Source organism: Heterodontus francisci, chromosome 14 (assembly GCF_036365525.1).
Source record: "Heterodontus francisci isolate sHetFra1 chromosome 14, sHetFra1.hap1, whole genome shotgun sequence".
In the NCBI taxonomy this organism is placed as follows: domain Eukaryota; kingdom Metazoa; phylum Chordata; class Chondrichthyes; order Heterodontiformes; family Heterodontidae; genus Heterodontus; species Heterodontus francisci.
This window is the reverse complement of record NC_090384.1, coordinates 104,920,214-104,943,528: the sequence shown is the minus strand read 5'-3', so window position 1 is coordinate 104,943,528 and position 23,315 is coordinate 104,920,214. Positions and strand designations below refer to the sequence as shown.

General features: G+C 44.1%; 1 protein-coding gene across 7 annotated transcripts in view; it reads left to right on the top strand.

Moving 5' to 3' along the window:
• Positions 1 to 23,315, top strand: part of LOC137377196 (transcriptional enhancer factor TEF-1) — a 301,232-nt gene that overhangs the window by 228,174 nt on the left and 49,743 nt on the right. The window contains exons 1-4 of one of the 7 annotated variants that reach the window (XM_068046676.1): positions 810 to 1,028; positions 12,102 to 12,166; positions 16,059 to 16,121; positions 22,294 to 22,305. In XM_068046676.1, coding sequence (XP_067902777.1) covers positions 941 to 1,028; positions 12,102 to 12,166; positions 16,059 to 16,121; positions 22,294 to 22,305 — 228 coding nt within the window. In that variant the 5' untranslated portion in view covers positions 810 to 940. The other 6 variants (XM_068046674.1, XM_068046675.1, XM_068046670.1 and 3 more) reach the window with 6 other exon arrangements.

Sequence of the window (23,315 nt, the reverse complement as noted above, 5' to 3'; positions counted from 1 at the left end):
GCTATCCAGAGCTTTGGAGCCTAGGAATCGCGCTCCAGCCGGTCTCGGGATCCTGGCTCGCATTCCACCGCCTGGCGAGGAAAGCCGGTCCATCAGAAACCTGGGGAGAGGGCGTGCAGGCCGGCCCAGCACTCAGAATGATTCCGGACCAGTAATTCCCCGTTCCATAGATCCTTAACAACTACCTAAATCCCGGAAAAATGCAGAAGGGATTCAGCGTCTCATCCGAAAGATGGCATCTCTGACGGTGCAGCACTCCCTCAGTACTGCACTGGAAGTGTCAGCCTGGATTATTTGATCATGGCCTGACGTGGGACTTGAGGATAACAAACATCTGACTCAGAAGCATAAATTCTACCAACTGAGCCACCGCTCAGGCGCTTGAAAATCTTTCTATAAACTCAGCCATAGGGATTATGTAGGAGTAATTCTTGCAGGAATTTGGCTGTAAGTACAGTCGCGCAGCTGGTACAGGTGCTTCAGGAATTCGAGCATTCCCTCTTTAATATGCTTCCTTCTGTTACACAATAAGTAAATGATTAGAAAAAGTTAATAAAGTACCTGGGAGGGTGTGGGTAACTGTGGGGGCCAGGGATGAAAGGGGGGGGGGGGCAGGGAGGGACAGCTGGGAACCTGATAGTTTGCAATTCCAATTAAATTTTTATGCTTTGAAAAAGTAGTTACACTTTACCACGTAATAAGTTCTTTGAAATGCCTGTGTTAGAGCATTTTTTTAATGCATTCATGGAATGTGAGCGTCACTGGCAAGGTCAACATTTGTTACCCATCCCTAACTACCCTTGAGAACGTTATGGTGAGCTGCTGTTTTGAACTGCTGCAGTCTGTGTGGTGTCGATACACCCACAGTGCTGTTAGGAAGGCAGTTCCAGGATTTTGACCCAGCGACAGTGAAGGAACGGCAATATAGTTCCAAGTCAGGATGAGGACTTGGAGAGGAACTTGCAGCTGGTGGTGTTCCCATGCATCTGCTGTCCTTGTCTTTCTCAGTGGTAGAGGTCGTGGGTTTGGTAGGTGCTGTCGAAGGAGCCTTGGCGAGTTGTTGCAATGCATCTTGTCGATGGTACACACTGCTGCCACTGTGGTGGTGGAGGGAGTGTCAATCAAGCGGGCTGCTTTGTCCTGGATGGTGTTGAGCTTCTTGAGTGTTGTTGGAGCTGCACCCAACCAGGCAAGTGGAGAGTATTCCATCACATTGCTGACTTGTGCCTTGTCGATGGTGGACAGGCTTTGGGGAGTCAGGAGGTGAGTTACCAGCCAAAGAATTCCCAGCTTCTGACCTATTCTTGTAGCCACGGTATTTATATGGTTAGACCAGTTAAGTTTCTGGTCAATGGTAACCCCCAGGATGTTGATAATGGGGGAATTCAGCGATGGTAATGTCATTTAACGTCAAGGAGAGATGGTTAGATTCTCTCGTTGAAAATTGTCAATGTGTGGCGCTTGTGTAATGCGAATGTTACTTGCCACTTATCAGCCTGAGCCTGAATGTTGTGCAGATCTTGCTGCATGCGAGCACGGACTGCTTCATTATCTAAGGAGTTAGAATGGTACTGAACACTGTGCAGTCATCAGCGAACATCCCCACTTCTGACCTCATGTTGGAGGGAAAGTCATTGATGAAGCAGTTGAAGGAATTCCTGCAGTGATGTCCTGCGGCTGAGACGATTGGCCTGCAACAACCACAACCATCTTCCTTTGTGCTAGGGTATGACTGCAGCCTTTGGAGAATTTTCCCCCTGATTCCCATTGACTTCAAAGTGCGGCTCCTTGATGCCGCACGGTCAAATGCTGCCTTGATGTCAAGGGCAGTCACTCTCACCTCACCTCTGGAATTTAGCTCCTTTATCCATGTTTGTATGTAAGCTGTAATGAGGTCTGGAGTCAGTACCCCTGGCTGAGCATCAGTGAGCAGGTCATTACTTAGTAAGGACCACTTGATAGCAGTGTGAATGATACTTTCCATCACTTTGCTGATGACCGAGAGTAGACTGATGGGGCGGTAATTGGCTGGATTGGATTTGTCCTGCTTGTTGTGGACAGGACATAGCTGGCAATTTTCCAGATTGTCAGATGGATGCCAGTGTTGTAGATGTAGCTGTACTGGAACAGCTTGGCTAGAGGCATGACTAATTCTGGAGCACAAGTCTTCAGTACTACAGCTGGGATGTTGCCAGGGTCCATAGTCTTTGCTGTATCCAGTGCCTTCAACTGCTCCTTGATATCATGTGGAGTGAATCCGGTTGCTGAAGACGGGCACCTGTGATGCTGGGGACCTTGGGAGGAGGCCAAGATGGATCATCCACTCGGCACTTCCGGCTGAGGATGGTTGCAAACGTTCTAGCCTTGACTTTTGCACTGATGTGCTGGGCTCCCCCATCATTGAGGATGGGGATATTTGTGGAACCTCCTCCTCAGGTCAGTTGTTTAATTGTCCACCACCATTCATGACTGGATGTGGCAGGACTGAAGAGCTTAGACCACAACAGAGCTTAGATCTGATCCATTGGTGTGGGATCGCTTAGCTTTGTCTCACATGCAGCATTCGCTGTTTAGCCTGCATGTAGTCCTGTGTTGTAGCTTCACCAGGTTGGCACCTCATTTTTAGGTATACCTGGTGCTGCTCTGGCATGCTCTCCTGCATTCCTCATTGAACCAGGGTTGGTTCCCCGGCTTGATGGTAGTGGTTGAGTGGGGAATATTCTGGGCCATGAGGTTACAGTTTGTGGTTGAATACAGTTCTGCTGCTGCTGCCCACAGCGCCTCATGCATGCCCAGTTTTGAGTTGCTAGATCTATTCTGAATCAGTCCCATTTAGCATGGTGGTAGGGCCGCACGACATGATGGAGGCTACCCTCTGTGTGAAAGCAGGACTTCATCTCCACTGCGCTAAGGCAGAGTATGGTGTTGGTCCCAGTATACTGTTCAACCGTATTACCACTGAGTTTACGGACAATACCAGAGAGGCACCTGCAGAGTCTTTAGCATAGCAGTGATATTTCTTGACTTGTAATCCAGAGGCCCAGATTAATGCTGCAGCGACGTGAGTTCAAATCCCACCACAGCAGCTGGTGGAATTTAAATTCAATTAATTAATTTTTTTAAATTCATAAATCTGGAATAAAATGCTAGTCTCTGTAATGGTGACTGTGAAACTACGGGATTGTCATAAAAACCAATCTTGTTCTTTAGGGAAGGAAATCTGCCTTCCTTACCTGCTCTGGCCTACAGGTGACTCCAGAGCCACAGGTTGTTGCTCCCACCGCTACTGTCATGGACAGATGTATCTGTGGCAGGTAGATTGGCGAGGGTGGGGTCAAGTAAGTTTTTCCCTCACAGCCTGCCACAGGCCCAGTTTGGCAGATATGTCCTTGAGGACTCGGCCAGCTCGGTCATGAGTGGAGCTACTGGTGCATCAGGACATACACAGAGATGGTGATGGAGGAGTCTGGAACATTTGCTGTAAGGTATGATTCTATGAGTATGACTGTCAGGTTGTTGGAAATACTCAGCAGGTCTGGCAGCATCAGTGGAGGGAGCAACAGAGTTAATGGGCTGGATTTCACATTGGCCACTGACGTAAAAGTCGGTGGCGAACCCGCTTCCGCCTAGCCTGGGGATCCGTCCTACGTTTTACGGGTCCCCGGGCTTTAATTGTTCCGAGGTGGGACTTCCACCTGCTTGAGGGAGGAAGTCCCGCCTCATTGAGCTGCCGACCAATCATCGAGCTGGCAGCTCTTAGTCCTGGAGCGCCACCGGGAGCGGTGGCCACTGCTGGGACTGCAGCCTAGGTGAGGACATGGAGCCAGGAGTGTAGGTAAGTTTGGGTTGCCTCGCTGGGAGTAATCAGTCAGGCCCCGGCGAGGCAAGGGTGATTGTTTGGGGGGGAAGGGGGGGCGTCCTGGGGTGGTTGGGAAAGCAGGGGGCGGCCTTCAGTCAGGCATCCTGCACCCGATTGTCAGGGTCTCTCCCCCCCACCCCGGCCTCTGAGAGGCTGTCAGCTCTCATGGGGCAGCCTTTCCCGGCTCCAGGATGCCCGCTTGCCACTGTTAACTTCCCCATGGAGGCGGGCGAAGGCCCATAAGTGGCCGTTAATTGGCAACTTAAGGGCCTTGATTGGCCTGGGGCAGGCGGCCCATTTATCGTCTCCCCCCAACCTCCGCCCTACGTAAAGTGGGGTGGAGGTGGGAGCGGCTCGGGAAGGTCTCCCGGAGCCTCCCGCTCCATTTTATGCCACTCCCCGCCGCCATCTGGCTTGCTGGGGTGGCGTAAAATTCCAGCCAACGTTTCAGGTTGAAGACCTTTCACCACCAATTTCCAGCACTTTCTATTATTATTTCAGATTTCCAGCATTTGCACTATTTTGCTTTTGTATGCCAGGTTGTTGCATGACTAGTCTATGGGGCAGCTCTCTCAATTTTGGCGCAGCTCCCCAGATATTAGTTTTTTTTATTCGTTCCTGGGATGTGGGCGATGCTGGCCAGGCCAGCATTTATTGCCCATCCCTAATTGCCCTTGAGAAGGTGGTGGTGAGCTGCCTTCTTGAACCGCTGCAGTCCATTTGGGGTAGGTACACCCACAGTGCTGTTAGGAAAGGCGTTCCAGGATTTTGACCCAGCGACAGTGAAGGAACGGCGATATAGATTCAAGTCAAGATGGTGTGTGACTTGGAGGGGAACTTGCAGGTGGTGGTGTTCCCATGCATTTGCTGCCCTTGTCCTTTTAGTCGGTAGAGGTCGCGGGTTTGGAAAGTGCTGTCTAAGGAGCCTTGGTGCGGTTGCTGCAGTGCATCTTGTAGATGGTACACATTGCTGCCACTGTGCGTCGGTGGAGGGAGTGAATGTTTGTAGATGGGGTGCCAATCAAGCGGGCTGCTTTGTCCTGGATGGTGTCGAGCTTCTTGAGTGTTGGAGCTGCACCCATTCAGGCGAGTGGAGAGTATTCCATCACACTCCTGACGTGCCTTGTAGATGGTGGACAGGCTTTGGGGAGTCAGGAGGCAAGTTACTCGCCTCAGGATTCCTAGCCTCTGAGGAGGACTTTGCGGGGTTAACTGGGCAGGATGTACCTTTGTCATTTCCGGTGCTTAGGTCGATGTAGGGTGGTCTGTCTTCTTTGACTTTTTTGTACAACTGAGTGGCTTGCTAGGCCATTTCAGAGGTCAGTTAAGAGCCAGCCACGTTGCTGTCTGGAGCTTTTATTCCAGAATTATTAATTAATTGAATTTAAATTCCATCAGCTGCCGTGGTGGGATTTGAACTCATGTCTCTCGAGCATTAATCCAGGCCTCTGGGTTACAAGTTGAGTAATATTACCGCTGCGCTAAAGACTCTGCAGGTGCCTCTCTGACAGTGTCCGTAAACTCTGTGGTAATACGGTCAAACAGCATATTAGGACTTTTGGGGGAGGAACAATCGGAGGAAGAATCACCCAGACTGTGCTTATGCACCTCCCAAGCAGCCCACAGGAGGGCAGTGTTGGTGGAGGCCTGGAATTCAGTCCCAAGCCTGCCCTTAACTCAGGAAAATAATAGTGGTGGGAGGGGAAGAACTGTCTCAGCTGAAATCTATTGTTGGCCTAATAAGATAGGCTATTATTGTAAAAAATCTCATTCAGTGTTTCTTGCATTGGTTCCCAGTTTGGCAACTCCTCAATTTTAAAACTCTCATTCTTGTTTTTAAATCCCTCCATGACCTCGCCCCTCCCTATCTTGGTAACCTCCTCCAGCCCCACAACCCTCTGAAATATTGACCCCCTCTAATTCTCTCCTGGTGCACATCCCTGTTTTTAATCGTTCCACCAACAGTGGCTGTGCGTTCAGCTGGCTGGGCCTAAGCTCTGGAATTCCCTCCCTAAATCTCTCTGCCTTTCTACTTCCTTTAGGACAGTCCTTAAAACCCAACTCTTTGGCCAAGCATTTGCTCAACTGACCTTATAATCTTACGTGGTTTGGTGTCCAATTCTGTTTGAGAATCACTCTTGTGAAATGCCTTGGGACATCTTACTATGTTTGAGGTGTTATATAAAATGTAAGTTGTTCTCGTTTAATTATTTTTCATGGGCCAACGGATATGTTCACTGTGACCTAAATTCGGTGAGTGGTGTCTCACCGACCTAGGCTCAGTCACCGTTTTCCTGAACCTGAAACCCAAGTTCCTTCTCGACAGATTCTTAACTTCCATTCTCTGATTAAAGCTTTGGTTGCGGCCTTCAAATCTCCCATCCTGGGTGACATTCACAGTACAACTGCAGCAACAAGGAGGAGAGGAGGAGACGTTTTTGAAAGCAACGCGTTGTTACAACCTAGGACACGCTGCCTGAAAGGGTGGTGGAAGCAGATTCAGTCATAACTTTCAAAAGTTAATTGGATATAAACTTCAGAAAGGAAAGAAATTTTGCAGGGCTACGAGGAAAAAGCTGGGGGAATGAGACCAATTGAGCAGCTCTTTCAAAGAGCTGCCACAGGCACAATGAGTTAAATAGTCTCCTCCTGTGCGGTACGATTCAATGCTGTTGCAAAGTGGCTGCACCAGATTCCGGAACAAAGCCCTGGAATCATTTCACACCTTGACGCTAGATTTACAGAAGCCCGAATTCCCAGACGCTTTGAAACATCCTGAAGTCGTGAAAGACACAAAATAAATCCAAGATTATTGTTTTTGCTTATGTTTGCTGAATGTTCAATTGAGTAATTTACTGTATAAATGTGCTTCGCTTTCTGTTTAATGGGGAATAGGCAATGGCAAACATTTGAAGAACGCATGGATGAACTGCAGCAATTGTTTATCCCTGTCTGGCGCAAAAGTAAAATGGGAAAGGTAGCCAAACCATGGCTTACAAGGGGAAGTTAGAGATAGCATTAGATCCAAGGAAGAGGCATATAAATGTGCCAGGAAAAACAACAGATCTGAGGATTGGGAGTCGTTTAGAATTCAGCAAAGGATTGATTAAGAAGGGGAAAATAGAGTACGAGAGCAAGCTTGCGGGGAACATAAAAACTGACTGTAAAAGTTTCTATAGATATGTGAAGAGAAAAAGATTGAAGACAAATGTAGGTCCCTTACAGTCAGAAACAAGGAAATTTATTATGGGGAATAAAGGGGCTGACCAACTAAATGCATACTTTGGTTCTGTCTTCACAAAGGAAGACACAAATATCATACCAGAAATGTTAGGGAACAAAGGGCTTAGTGAGAGAGAGAGGAACTGAAGGAAATCAGTATTAGTAGCGAAATGGTGTTGGGGAAATTTATGGGATTGAAGGCCGATAAATCCCCAGGGCCTGATGGTATGCATCCCAGAGTACTTGAGGAAGTGACCCGAGAAATAGTGGATGCATTGGTGGTCATCTTCCAAGATTCTATAGACTCTGGAACAGTTTCTACAGATTGGAGGGTAGCTAATGTAACCCCACTATTTAAAAAGGGAGGTAGAGAGAAAGCAAGGAATTATAGACCAGTCAGCCTGACGTTGGTAGTGGGGAAAATTCTAGAGTCCGTTTTCAATGATTTTATAGCAGAGCACTTAGAGAACAGTGGTAGAATCGGGCAGAGTCAGCCTGGATTTACGAAAGGGAAATCATGCTTGAAAAATCTACTAGAGTTCTTTGAGGATGTAACTAGTAGAGTTGATGAGGGACAGCCAGTGGATGTGGTTTATTTGGACTTTCAGAAGGCTTTCGACAAAGTCCCACATAAGAGATTAGCATGTAAAATTAAAGCGCGTGGGATTGGGCGTAGCGTATTGCGATGGATAGAAAATTGGTTGGTGGACAGGAAACAAAGAGTAGGGATAAATGGGTCTTTTTCCAAATGGCAGGCAGTGACTAGTGGGGTACCGCAGGGATCGGTGCTAGGACCCCAGCTATTCACAATATACATTAATGATTTAGATGAGGGAACTAAAAGTAATGTCTCCAAATTTGCAGATAACACAAAAGTGGGTGGGAGGGTGAGTTGTGAGGAGGCTGCAGAGAGGCTTCAGGGTGATTTGGACTAGTTGAGTGAGTGGGCAAATGCATGGCAGATGCAGTATAATGTGGATAAATGTGAGGTTATCCACTTTGGTAGCAAAAACAGGAAGGCAGACTATTATCTGAACGGCTATAAACTCAGAGAGGGGAATATGCAGCGAGACCTGGGTGTTCTCGTACACCAGTCACTGAAGGTAAGCATGCAGGTGCAACAGGTGGTAAAAAAGGCAAATGGTATGTTGGCCTTCATAGCGAGAGGATTCGGGTACAGAAGCAGTGATGTCTTGGTGAGGCCACACTTGGAGTATTGTGTGCAGTTTTGGTCTCCTTATCTGAGGAGGGATGTTCTTGCTATAGAGGGAGTGCAGCGAAGGTTTACCAGACTGATTCCTGAGATGCCCGGACTGACGTATGAGGAGAGATTGAGTCGGTTAGGATTATATTCACGAGTTCAGAAGAGTGAGGGGGGATCTCATAGAAACCTATAAAATTCTAACAGGACTTGACAGGGTAGATGCAGGAAGGATGTTCCTGATGGTGGGGGAGTCCAGAACCAGGGGTCATAGTCTAAGGATACGGGGTAAACCTTTCAGGACTGAGATGAGGAAACATTTCTTCACCCAGAGAGTGGTGAACCTGTGGAATTCGCTACCACAGAAAGCAGTTGTGGCCAAAACATTGTATGTTTTCAAGAAGGAGTTAGATATAGCTCTTGGGTCTACAGGGATCAAAGGGTATTGGGCGAAAGCCGGAACTGGCTACTGAGTTGGATGATCAGCCAAAATCATAATGAATGGCGGAGCAGGCTCGAAGGGGCGAATGGCCTCCTCCTGCTCCTATTTTCTATGTTTCTATGTTACAACTGATCAAGACAATTCTCTTTAGTGAAAATATTTGCAATGTGCCTTTTCTCCGACCCCAATGTTGGCTTGTATTTCTCCCCCAGATTAATAAACTTAAGACCAATTAAATGCATTTGGCAAAGATACATTTACGTAGATGCATTTAAGCATTAAGGGAAATCCCAACGTTTTCTATAGGCATATAAATAGTAAAAGGGTGGTAAAAGGAGGAGTGGGGCCAATTAGGGACCAGAAAGGGGATTTACACATGGAGGCAGAGGGCAAAGCTGAGGTATTGAATGAATACTTTGCATCTGTCTTTACCAAAGAAGAAGATGCAACTCGGGCAGTGTTCAAAGAGGAGGTAAGTCAGACACTAGAGGGGCTTAAAACTGATCAAGAGGAATGATTAGATAGGCTGTCTGTACTTAAAGTGGATAAAGTAAGAGGGCCAGATGAGAGGCATTCAAGGATACTGAGGAAAGGGAGGGTGGAAATCGCAGAGGCACTGGCCATAATTTTTCAGTCTTCCTTAGACTCTGGGGTAGTGCCAGAGGACTGGAAAATTGCTAACGTTACACCCTTGTTCAAAAAAGGGTGTAAAGATAAGCCCAGAAACTACAGGCTAGTCAGTTTAACTTCAGTGGTGGGAAAACTTCTAGAAAAAATAATTTGGGACTAAATCAATAGTCACATGGATAAATGCGAGTTAATTAAGGAAAGCCAGCTTGGATTTCTTCAGGGAAAATCATTTTTAACTAACTTTCTGGTGTTCTTTGAGGAGAGAGGGTTGATGAGGGCGATGTTGTTGATGTGGTGTACATGGACTTTCAGAAGGCGTTTGATACAGTGCCACACAACAGACTTGTAGCTCATGGAATAAAAGGGACAGTAGCAACATGGATACGGAATTGGCTGAGTGACGGGAAACAAAGAGTAGTGGTTAATGGATGTTTTTCGGGCTGGAGGAAGGTTTGTAGTGGAGTTCCCCAGGGATCAGTGTTGGGACCCTTGCTTTTCCTGTTATATATTAATGACCTAAACCTTGGTGTATAGGGTACAATTTCAAAGTTTGCAGATGATACGAAACTTAGAAGCATTGTGAACTGTGAGGAGGATAGTGTAGAACTTCAAACGGTCATAGACAAATTGGTGGAATGGGCAGACAGGTGACAGATGAATTTCAATGCAGAGAAATGTGAGGTGGTTCATTTTGGTAGGAAGAACATGGAGAGACAATATAGAATAAATGGTACAATTCTAAAGGGGGTGCAGGAGCAGAGGGACCTGGGTGTATATGTCCATAAGTCATTGAAAGTGGCAGGACAGGTTGAGAAAGCAGTTAATGAAGCATACAGTATCCTGGGCTTTATTAATGGGGGCATAGAGTACAAGAGCAAGGAATCTATATTGAACTTGTATAAGACACTAGTTCAGCCTCAGCTGGAGTATTGCGTTCAATTCTGGTTGCCGCACTTTAGGAAAGATGAGGGCATTGGGGAGAGTACAGAAAAGATTCACGAGAATGGTTCCTGGGATGAGGAATTTCAGTTATGAAGATAGATTGGAGAAGTTAGGACTGTTTTCCTTGGAGAAGAGAAGGCTGAGAGGTGATTTGATAGAGGTGTTCAAAATCATGAGGGATCTGGACAGAGTAGATAGAGAGAAACTTTTTTTAAATTCATTCTTGGGATATGAGCGTCGCTGGCCAGGCCAGCATTTATTGCCCATCCCTAGTTGCCCTTGAGAAGGTGGCAGTGAGCTGCCAACTGAGTGGCTTGCTAGGCCATTTCAGAGGCCATGTAAGAGTCAACCACATTGTTGTGGGTCTGGAGTCACATGTAGGCCAGACCAGGTAAGGACAGCAGATTTCCTTCCCTGAAGGACATTAGTGAACCAGATGCGTTTTTACAACAATCAACAATGGTTTCATGGCCATCATTAGACTAGCTTTTTAATTCCAGATTTTATTAATTGAATTCAAATTCCACCTTCTGCTGTGGTGGGATTTGAACCCATGTCCCCAAAGCAATACCCTGGGTCTCTGGGTTACTAGTCCAGCGACAATACCACTACGCCATCGCCTCCCCGTGAAAGGATCGAGAATGAGAGGGCGCAGATTTAAAGAATTTGGTAAGAGAAGCAAAAGTGACGTAAGGAAAAACTTTTTCACACAGCGAGTGGTTAAGGTCTGGAATGCGCTACCTGAGAACGTGGTGGAGGCAGGTTCAATTGAAGCATTCAAAAGGGAATTAGACAGTTGTATGAAAAGGAAGAATGTGCAGGGGAGAAGGCAGGGGAATGGAACTGAGGGAATTGTTTTTTCGGAGAGCCAGTGTGGACTCGATGGGCCGAATGGCCTCCTGCAGTGTAACGATTCTGTGATTCTGTAAAGTGGAAGCTGGGCAAACACATGAGGGAAAAAGGAAAAGAAGGATGTGCTGAAGGGGTGAGATGAAGAGGGGTTAGATTAGATTAGATTAGATTAGAGATACAGCACTGAAACAGGCCCTATGAAGCATAAACTTTGTCATAGACCACTTGTACCAAATTGGCCTGTTTCTTTGCTGCAAAATTCTGTGTAATGCTTAGCTACGTATTTTCTGCTGGAATGCATCACTCATTTCTTTTTTCAGCTCGAGATTAAATTTCTTTGCAGCCTTCAATTCATTACCCCCATTCTTTTCCTATGAATAGTGTGCATATATATGGAGCATGATAACAAAAGAAATAGGAGCTGGAGAAGGCCATTTGGCCCCTCTAGTCTGCTCTGCCATTCATTTCATTTTATTTTTTTATTTAGAGATACAGCACTGAAACAGGCCCATCGGCCCACCGAGTCTGTGCCGACCATCAACCACCCATTTATACTAATCCTACACTAATCCCATATTCCTACCACATCCCCACCTGTCCCTATATTCCCCTACCACCTACCTATACGAGGGGCAATTTATAATGGCCAATTTACCAACCAACCTGCAAGTCTTTTGGCTGTGGGAGGAAACCGGAGCACCCGGAGAAAACCCACGCAGACACAGGGATTCAGTAAGATCATGTCTGATCATCGACCTCAGCTACACCTTCCTTCACTATCCACACATCCCATTGTTCCCAAAAATCTATTGACCTTTGACCCGAATATCCTCATCAACTGAGCATATCAAACTCAACATTTTCTTTCCAATTGTAAAATGATTTTTTTTGGGCAAAGGTTTGTAGTTGTGCTAATTTGGTAGTTTACTAAACTCTATGTTTGTCTTTTGCAGGTCGTAATGAATTGATAGCCAGGTACATCAAGTTAAGAACAGGGAAGACACGAACTAGGAAGCAGGTAAAATAGATCGGTGGGCATATGTGTATGTTGGCGACTATTGGGGTAGGTGTCACTTGAGTTGGCTGAGTTGGCTCCATTGAGCTGCTATATGCCATTGGCTTGCTCTGTTTAATTTTATACTTTGCTGTCATCACTGCAGTTACATTCACAAAAACAAAAAGTACTTTTTTTTCCATCATCCTTGGACATTTTGTCAGTTATTCATTAGGTAGCTTCAGGAATTAGCACTTTTTTAATGGACTCTGGAGCAGTTACATGTGCAATTTTTAATATACATTTTTTCCAAGTACAAATATAGATGTCATGGTTTCGCTCATATCATTGGGAGCAAATGAAGTGGTGTGGGATAGGGGAACAGATAGGGTAGATAGAGAGAAACTATTACCGCTGGGTGGGGAGTCTAGGACTAAGGGGCAATATCTAAAAAATTAGAGTCGGACCTTTCAGGAGTGAAATTAGGAATCACTTCTATACGCAAAGAGTGTCAGAAGTTTGGAACTGTCTTCCACAAATGGCAATTGATGCTCAATCAATTGTTAACTTTACATCTGAGATTGATAGATTTTTGTTATCCAATGGTATTGAGGGATTTGGGGCAATGGCAGGTATGTGGAGTTAGGCCACATATCAGCCATTATCTCATTAGATGGCAGAACAGGCTCGAGGGGCTGAATGGCCTCCTCCACTTCCTGTGTTTGGACAAAGGACTAAATCTTTTCGTATGTGATTGTCATTTTACAGGTTTTCTTTGGGCGGGGTCACAACCTCCTGGAAAATAACAACTGTACAACCTTTTCAAAATCGGGAGCATCTTCATCCAAGTGAAGGATGATGTTGATTTTCACCTGACTCTCTGGTGGTTTTTGGGAATGGTAGAGAATGCATGGAACCATGGGTTAATGCATCAGCACATAAAATGGTCAGTTGAAACCAGCTGCCTCCGTGTGTGCGTGCATCTCTCTCTCCCCCACCTCATATAAATAAAATCCTTGGAATATATTGTCAGAATAAAATGACAAGCTTGCTCATTGAACAAAACGTTCAGTACTTCTGTTATTATAAAAAAAGGTTTTTTTATATCCCAGAGAAACTCCTCTAAGTGAAAGACTGAAATTAAACTCAAAGGATGCTCCCACTTTTAATGTTGTTGCATCAGTTCCTGTTACTGGTCATGTCACAAGATAGATATAGTAGAGTATGGCCATTCAGCCCCTCTTAACCATCCTAGAGTGTAGCGTTTAATTAGCCCTTAAATGATTCCAAGGTTGCCATCTGCTATCCAGAAGCCCATTCCATGTACTGAAATCTAGATTTTAGCTCGTAACTTGAAATTAACAGTTCAAGACTGAGATCAATAATTTTTTGTATAGTAAGACCTATGGATCAAAGGTGGTACATTGAGTTGAGGTACAGGTGAGCCATGATCTTACTGAATGGCAGAACAGGCTCAAGGGGCTGAAAGGTCTCCTGCTTCTATGTAACCCAGAGTTGAAGTTACATTTTGCTATCAACTCTTTTGGAAGGTTTAGTAAGGCTAAATTGATTTAAAAATGAGTTGAGGATGAATGTATATTTTAGAATCGTTGGACTGCATAATTGCTTGTTTTAAAAAATCGGATCAGCAGAAAATTGCATCTAAGGAGTCAATTCAAAATTTGTGACATTGTGAACATGGCAAGCACACTAAATGCAACCGATACTTATTCACTCGGACTATCTCTATATTGATCAGTTGCCACAGTCACAATTCCATCCTTTATTCATAAGTAGATCCCATTATGTTATCCCTACCTGTCCCTTCAACAATGCCATTGACTACTGGTAAGTTTGAACTACCGTGCCTTTGGTAGAACGTTTGAATGCAGATGTGTATTCTTCCAGACGCCTACAGTTCAGTACTGAGTTGGTTATACGAACAATGATGGATAAGTAAAGACCCTCTGGTCCATCCAGTTTGTGCCACACAATTGTGATACCTTGTGCATCACAATCGATAACCTCCCCACCCCACCCAAAAAATTGTAAACTGTGAGGACGATAGTGATAGAAGTCCAGAAGACATGGAGAGGCTGGTGGGATGGGAGGACACATGGCAGTTGAAATTTAATGCAGAGAGGTGTGAAGAGATACATTTTGGTCGGAAGAATGAAGAAAAGCAATATAAAATAAAGGCTACAACTGTAAAAGGGGTGCAGGAGCAGAGGGACCTGGGGGTATATGTGAAGAAATCATTGAAGGTGGCAGGACAGGTTGAAGAAAGTGGATAATAAGGCATTTGGGATCCTGGGCTTTATAGGTAGAGGCATAGAGTACAAAAACAAGGAAGTTATGTTGAACCTTTATAAAACACTGGTTCAGTCTCAACCGGAACATTGTGTCCAATTTTTGGTACCATGCTGTTGGAAGGATGTGAAGGCATTGGAGAGGGTGCAGTAAAGATTTACTAGAATTGTTCTGGGGATGAGGGGCTTCAGTTACGTGGATGGTTTGACACAACTGAGGCTGTTCTCTTTAGAAAAGAGAAAGTTGAGAGGAAGTTTGTTAGAGGTGCCCAAAATCATGAGGGGTTTGGACAGAGTAGATAAGGTGAAACTGTTCCCATTGGCAGAAGGGTCTAGAACCAGAGGACACCAATTTAAGCTGATTCGCAAAAGAAGCAACGGCAACACGGGGAAAGACTTTTTTACGCAGTGAGTGGTTAGGACCGGAAAGTGCTGCCTGAGAGTGTGGTGGACGCAGATTCAATTGTGGCTTTCAAAAAGGAATTGGATAATTATTTGAAAAGAAAACATTTGCAGGGCTACGGGGGAAAGGCAGAAGAGTGGGACTAGCTGCGTAGCTCTTAAGGAGAGATAGCATGGACAGGATGGGCTGAATGGCCTTCTGTGCTGTAACCATTTATGGTTCAATGATTCATCATCTTGTAAACGTCAATCAGATCACCCCTAAGTCTATGCTTCTCTAAAGTGTAAGCCTATCTTGATGACTAAGGTGCTTTAAACTGGGAATTAGTCTAGTGGCTCTTCCCTGCACCCTTGACAGAGCCTCAATATCATCCAGGGCTGCTGCAGATCTTTCTTGAGTTTCTACTTAAAATTGCGTACTTGGATTAGAGTTTTACTTTTATCAACTAACTCACATTGCATCAATTAATTGATTGAGAACTGCTTCTTCCTTTCAATTCTTTATATGCAGCTTAAGACAGGCCTCTATTTCAGAATTTGCATGCCTTTTTACTATTTATTTGGATACTTGAGGCCTGATCGAAGCTGACGGTATTTTATTAACTGCGTCATATTTTTCTAATTGAAATCTAGTCTGCTGACAGCTGTGGTTTTATTTTTATTTTATCCCCTGCATGGATTTCTGTGTTACTTGCTCTGACAGCTTATATTCCAATCCGATTAATTGATGGCAATAGTGTCGAAAGCAGTAAAGTGAAGTTAGTGCTCCAATTTTAACCCATCATACTACGATTTTTCAAAAGACCAAATATATGCACGCAGTGGCTGCAGGTCTTTTCTGCAAGAAGGTTTCTGCAGTGATGATACTTAGTGCTGCACTGGTGTATAGTTGCCTGCTGGGAATGCAATTTCCTCTTAAGTGCTAAGCTCGTTAAAAAGGAACGAATAATATTTTCCAAAAAAAAAGCCAACAACCACAGACAGAAGACATGTTTCACCTTTAATTTCCCTTTTGTTTTTTTTTGTTTTATGGGTTGCACTATGTAGGTGTCTAGTCACATACAGGTGTTAGCAAGGAAGAAAGTTCGGGAAATTCAAGCTGCCATAAAGGTACGTCTGGCTCGCCTAGTTGCAAGGGGCTTTTGTTTCCATGGTTACAGGCTCTTTTTTTTCTCTTTGTTTTCTTCCCTTCCCCTACCCTTTAGGTGTCTAGTCACATTCAGGTTCTTGCCAGAAGGAAATCTCGTGAGATTCATTCCAAGCTAAAGGTATGCGCTTGTCTGCTTTGGGCTCGCAGTTGCTATGCTTCCGACTTTTTTTTTCCACGGAGAGTGCTGTTTCCTCTGCTGAGACTTCCTCTGACTGAATCTTTCCTTTTTGCATGCCTCTGTCTGCCTAGCTATTTTAATTTTACACTCTGGGCACCTTGCACATTTTAAAAGTAGATGAAAACGATTAGGCCTTTCATTGGCTGCTTTTGATGGGTGGTGGGATTGTGGGGAGGAATCAGCTATTGAACTGATTCAACATCCAGCTCCCAAAATTAAAATCTGCCTGAACTGCATGTGTGGAAGCTTGGCTCTTTTGTCAAGTGTAAGAATTTATAACAGGCTTTTAACAATGCAGTTATTAGCATTGCGTGTTGTTTCTTTTTAATTTTTGTAACAAGCACACACATATATAGTTTGTAAATAAACCCTTCATTTCCACACAGTTATGGAATTGAGATAAAGTGCACTCTGTAAAATGGATGTTTCACTTGCTAAAGTGGTCATAAGGCAGGATTTGTTACATAACATCTGTGAAACACACTTAGCATTAAGGCCACAGAAAAGAATGAGGTGACCAGCAATTGGTAACTTGCCTCTGTGTCAATGGACACAATACTCAAAGGGTTAAAAACTGAGAGAGCAAAGAAATAAAAGCAAGCAACATTTTTTTTTTAATTTCCTACCTTATATGCTAAATTGCACAGTGCAGATAACGAGCTGGTCTGGCTCTGTCGGACTTGTTAAATATGGGAGGCATCTGGGTTTTTTGAATGTAGTGAGAGGAGCATGCTGGCAGGAGTGATTGGCAGCTGGTGACTGACTCAGAATCAGTTCTGCCTTAACCACTCGGTTTACAGGGAACCAGTGGGAATCCACGGTTTTCCAGACTGACCGCTCCTTAAAAAAAAACACGCACGAGGATGCGACGTATTTATTCTGATTCTCTCATGTGAAGATCCTGATTCTTTAGGAAAGTGATTTAATTTTCAGAGCACTGGGGTATTTGCCTCTTGCGTTACACCATCTAGTGGTAGATAAATCCAAATGTTTTTCCTCTCCAACCCCCCACATTGCCAGATTTGCCTGGCAAGTGACAAGAGCAACAGTACACAAGCAATAAGCCAGCCACAGAGCCTCTTATTTTTTTCCCCCATCAACTGATGGTCACTTAATCCACCATAACCCCTCCCCCTCAGCGCGCGCACACCCCACCAGTCCCTCCAAGAGGTCCATTCCTGAATTTCAGTGTCCTCCGGAGTCAGTTGTAGCCCAGGTGAAACACTTGGATTGTTGCATTGGTATTTGATGAGATAGCTGACGCATGAGTAAGCCAACATTGTTTGTGAGGAGCTTTCAAGTTTCCCAACTCCGGTCAGGCTGTGGGGTGGGTGCTGGTTACTGATGATCATTCCTTCCCTACTAGAAAGTAAAGGGAAGGGGAACCCATTTCAGCTTGTTCGAGGGGATTGTCGCCATTTTATACCTGCACGCTAAATGAGTCAGGAAGTGGTGCGGGAGACAAAATAAGGGCTCAGATTTAGGGGGAGGGAGGGGACAATTATTTTGTTACGGCAGTCTTGAAAGCTTCCTTAGGAGACTTTGTCCAATCTTGCGTCAGCCCTGCCAGAATGCACCAGAGATTCAAGTTCTTGTCAAATTTTTACCAAATTCTCTACCCCAGAGAGCTGTGGATGCTCAGTCATTGAGTATATTCGAGACAGAGGTCGATGGATTTTTGGATGCGAAAGGAATTAAGGGATATATGGGGATAGTGTGGGAAGGTGTAGCTGAGGTAGAAGATCAGCCATGATCTTGTTGAATGGTGGAGCAGGATCGAAGGGCCAAATGGCCAGCTCCAGCTCCTATTTCTTTCTCATGTACCTGTATGTTAAATACAGCGCAACAGAACTAATTTACTGTCATCTTGAGACAGAATCAGTCCTGTCCGATTAGTGCATTAGGAACAAAGTGTGTATTTTTTAAAAACGCTTTTAATTGGAAAAAGTGATATTGATTATCTCCAGTCGCACAACATCAAGACTGATCAAGGGTTAAAAGGCAGAATTTTTTTGTTGACTGTAGTCAGACCCTATTGTACGCTGTGCAAGTGCATACGAATGCATTACTTCTAGCTAGACTTGCATGACTGAGTTTGGAACTCATAAAAATTGAACGCCAGCACATATGTATTTGGTGCTCAGCTGATTGTAATAACTCATCACTGGAACCGTTTACTGAGAATAGTACTTAGCAATAAGTACTAAAGTAATAAATACTAGAACTGTAATCCAAAACTAGTTTTAAAAAAATATAAAACCTTTTTGTTTTTTCAAAACGCAGAGAGGAATTTACCAAAAAAGAAGCAGGTTATGAATTAACCAGATGTTAACTATCACGAGCTAGCTTTGTGATGGTTCTGATAAACAGTGTTTTTTTTTCTTGTGCATAGCCCAGTTGCCAAGATGTCGACACTTACACTGTTTATTCCCCTTGCTGGGTTAGATGACAAAGTGTTGTAGATGTTTGAGGCAACAGTCCAAGTCGGATTTGCACTAAACCCTCACAGGATAAGCTCCCCCACTATTCCCATCCGCGCCTCTCCCCTCCCCCACTGCCGCCATTCATAAACAAAGTTCTGTTTAGTCTCCCTATTGTTGTGACCTGGCTGGAATCTCCCCTTTGTGTGTTTCCCATCACCCCCCCCCCCCCCCTTTTCCCAATGACACACCTTAAATTCCCATATGTTTTTCCCCAGCACATTTTTATGTTTAGCATTATTTGCCACATAAGCCAGGCTGAAATATGTGAAACAAAAACAAGAAATGCTGGATTCACTCAGCAGGTCTGGCAGCATCTGTGGAAAGAGAAGCAGAGTTAACGTTTCGGATCAGTGACCCTTCTTCGGAACTGACAAATATTAGAAAAGTCACAGATTATAAACAAGTGAGGTGGGGGTTGGGCAAGAGATAACAAAGGAGAAGGTGCAGATTGGACCAGGCCACATAGCTGACTTTTTGATAAAGTTTTCTAGTTCGGGGCGGGAGCAGGAAACGGCACCGATACAGTCATCAATGTACCGGAAAAAGAGTTGGGGGAGGGGGCCTGAGTAGGACTGGAACAAAGAATGCTCGACATATCCCACAAAAAGACAGGCATAACTAGGACCCATGCGGGTACCCATAGCGACACCTTTTACTTAAGAGTTGGGGGAGGGGGCCTGAGTAGGACTGGAACAAAGAATGCTCGACATATGTGAGGCTACCGTGCTCCTAAACTGTTCTAATATCGACCAGAAAGCAAGGAGGTTGCTGTTTGACAAACGAACACACACTACGGCTGTAAACAAGATGCGAGACTCTTGTCTGCTTGCATTCCATGCTCGGCTGAATGTAGCGACATATTTTGATACTTCACCAATTATTACGCTCGCACGAGTCAGTGCCAGGAACTTTCCACCAGCGTTATTAAAAAAAAAAAGGGGTTTTAATAATTTATACACAAAAAGAAAACACAACTCCTTTTGAGAGTGAGCTCAGCAGCATTTCGCTACACAATGAGGAGGATTAATTGATGCTCATTATGCAGTATGTTGGGGTAGCTATGTATGCACGCTCTTTCATAGGTATTGGCTGTTGCCTGGCTGACACAGCTAGCTTTTTTGTACTAACCGCTTTCTGTCTAATGAAAAGCAAATTAGAAAGCAGGCCTAGAGGGAGAGGAAAAAAAAAAATACAGAAATGCTATACACCACTTTGTTTGTTTACTTTTGCTCTGATAGAAAGTTACTCATAGTGCAACTGAGCAGCAACAGGGGATAGAAGTTATTCAGTATTTTTGCAAGGTTTTACAGCACAAGCTGTATGTGTAAAGCATTCAGTATTTTGATGGAAAAAGGAGGGTGCAAAACGGTTTTAAAAAATGTTTTAATTATTCAGTTAATTTTTGAAAGTATATTCAAGTATTACAAGATTTTTTAAATTTCTGCTGGTATTGATTTTAAAATAAAATATTTTCTTAACTGTTCTGGATTTTTATTTTTGTATAAGACTTGGAATTTAAGGATTTATTTCCAATCCCCTTTCTCTATTTTAGGGACACATTCCTATTCGCATGGCAAATTTTTGAAACTTCTGAGAAACTGTTCTGTATCTCGCTCCTGCCTTAAAAGAATCAGGCAGTGAAATGTAACGAGAGAAATCTCAGTTAATAATTGCTTTTAAGTCCCATTATTGGCATGGTTCAGAGCAAAAAAAATTATAAAAAGAATGTCAAGGCTTTAGAGAAAGCAGAAATGAGATTTCCTAAAATGGTACCAGGGATGAAGGATTTCAGCAGAAGAAGCTGAGATTGTTCTCCTTAGAGCAAGGTGGAGGCAGTGGCTTAGTGGTATTGTAACTGGACTAGTAACCCAGAGACCCAGGGTATTGGTCTGGGGAAATGGGTTCAAATCCCACCACAGCAGAAGGTGGAATTTGAATTCAATTAATAAATCTGGAATTTAAAAAAAAAGCTAGTCTAATGATGGCCATGAAACCATTGTCGATTGTTGTAAAAACCCATCTGGTTCACTAATGTCCTTTAGGGAAGGAAATCTGCTGTCCTTACCTGGTCTGGCCTACATGTGACTCCAGACCCACAGCAGTGTGGTTGACTCTTACATGCCCTCTGAAATGGCCTAGCAAGCCACTCAGTTAGGGCAATTAGGGATGGGCAATAAATGCTGGCCTGGCCAGCGACGCCCACATCCCATGAATGAATAAAAAAAAAGCAGAGGGTCAAAGGGAGACTTAATAGAGGTGTTCAAAATTATGAAGGTATTGATGAAGTTAATAAAGAGAAACTGTTTCCAGTGGCAGAAGGGTCAGAAACCAAACGGCACAGATTTAAGATTATTGGCAAAAGACCCAGATAGGAGATGAGTTATTTTACGCAGCGAGTTATGGTGATCTGGAATGTGCTATCTGAAAAGGCGGTGGAAGTAGATTCAGTAATAATTTGCAAAAAGGAACTGGATATATATATCATGAAAAAGTATTCAGGGCTTTGAGGAAAGAACGGGGGGGGGTGGGACTAATTTAGTTTAGTTTAGAGATACAGCACTGAAACAGGCCCTTCGGCCCACCGAGTCTGTGCCGACCATCAACCACCCATTTATACTAATCCTACACGAATTCCATATTCCTACCACATCCCCCACCTGTGCCTATATTTCCCTACCACCTACCTATACTAGGGGCAATTTATAATGGCCAATTAACCCATCAACCAGCAAGTCTTTGGCACGTGGGAGGAAACCGGAGCACCCGGAGGAAACCCACGCAGACACAGGGAGAACTTGCAAACTCCACACAGGCAGTACCCAGAATTGAACCCGGGTCGCTGGAGCTGTGAGGCTGCGGTGCTAACCACTGTGCCACTGCGCCACCCATATATAGCTCTTTCAAAGAACTAGCACAGGCACAATGGGCCGAATGGCCTCCTGTGCTGTACGTGTTTTTGTTTGGAGTGCAAAATGAGTTTCAGTGAAAACAGAGCAACATATTAAAAGAAAAACAGACTCTGACAATCAAACCTCCCACTCAGTCTATTCCTTGTGTTGAGTACTGAGGTTATTTGTGTCATTTAACTTCTGTTACTAAAGCCACTTTTTTTTTCCCTCGAACAGGGAATTAGAGGTGGGAAGCAAAGCAGCTTGCAAGGCTAGTTAGGAGTTTTCTGCTGTGTGTGTTTTTTTGGATGAAAGGGCGGTGGTAGTTGGAGGAAGGGAGGGGAGGGCAATGATTATTAAGTTTTAGTGACAAGAGCAATTTGTAACTATGCAGATCAAACAGTTGGACAGCTGAACAAAGCTTTTAAAACCAACAAGAGCAGTTTTGCTGCTATTTCTTCCCATTGGTGCCTTGATTGAATTGGACATTTACATGCAGGCAGCTGATGCTGATGCTGAACAAATGGTGACATATGGAGTATCTGTGTGTCATTCGTAAATAAAGGGGCAGCATTATTGATGTCATTAAATCACCCAATAAAAAGAGAAAATCCAGAACAGTTTTGCCATTTTATATTGATTACTGCTGAGTTTTTTTTAATAAACAAATGTAATTTGGTTTTTTTTTTTCTGTTCTACCATCCAAAAACATTTTAACAAACTATCTATTGTTGCAAACAGGTGACGAACATGGTAAGTATTTTCAAAAGACCGACACTTATTATTTATTTAGTTCTTTATTTGAGTGTGGGGTTTGGGGCAGAAATGGTTGTTTGCTTGGCAGATTAGACTTGTGTTTGAAAGGTATATGCTGTCAGGAAGGGCTCGCTGCTATGTGCCTTTCTGAAACCGTGGTTGCGGCAGTAGATGTACCAACCTGCCAGCCTGCTTGCCTGCCTGCTTGCTATATCTGAGTAAATTGCTTGACGCTTGTGCTTAAACATGTTCATCTGAAACCCCATGATGAGAGTTGTCCCAAATAACGAAGCTCAGTTCGTCGACAGCAGAAATTTAACATGGATTTAATGTATTGACAGCCCCTACCACCGATTTGATTTAAGATGCTACGTCATTATTGAAACCTGTTTCCTCTGGTGGTGGGGAGGTGGGAAAATGAAGATAAAAGGGGGTGTCAGTTTAACAGTTCAGGGGTAATCTCAGGGAGCACTCCTTCACACAAAGCGTAGTGGAAATCTGGAACTGTTCACCCCCAAAAACTGTTGAGGCTGAGGGTCAGTTGAAAATTTGAAGACTGATAGTCATAAATGTTTTTTGGGTAAGGTTATTAACAGTTATGAAACCAAGCTGGGTAGATGGAGTTAAGATACAGATCAGCCGCGATCCAATTGAATGGCAAAACAGGCTCGAGGGGTTGAATGGCCTTCTCCCGTTCCTATATGGAACATTTGTTGATGAATAGAAGGCCCATTGTATTTGGCTGACTTCAAACACAGATTGTAACATATGACCTGGGCCTTTTAGAGTAGCACCTCGGCATTCAAACCTACAGATTGTAAACACCGTTTATAGCTTTCTGTTTTAGCTGGGCACCGACGCCTGAGGAGCAATCAGTATACGTGGGTTGCATGGCTCTGTTGGAGGTACAGCAGATCTTATACAGTGTGGATTTACAATGTCCATATTTTAAATGGAAGATCAAGAAATAAATGTATTCCCCTAACACGAAGCCACAATGATATTGG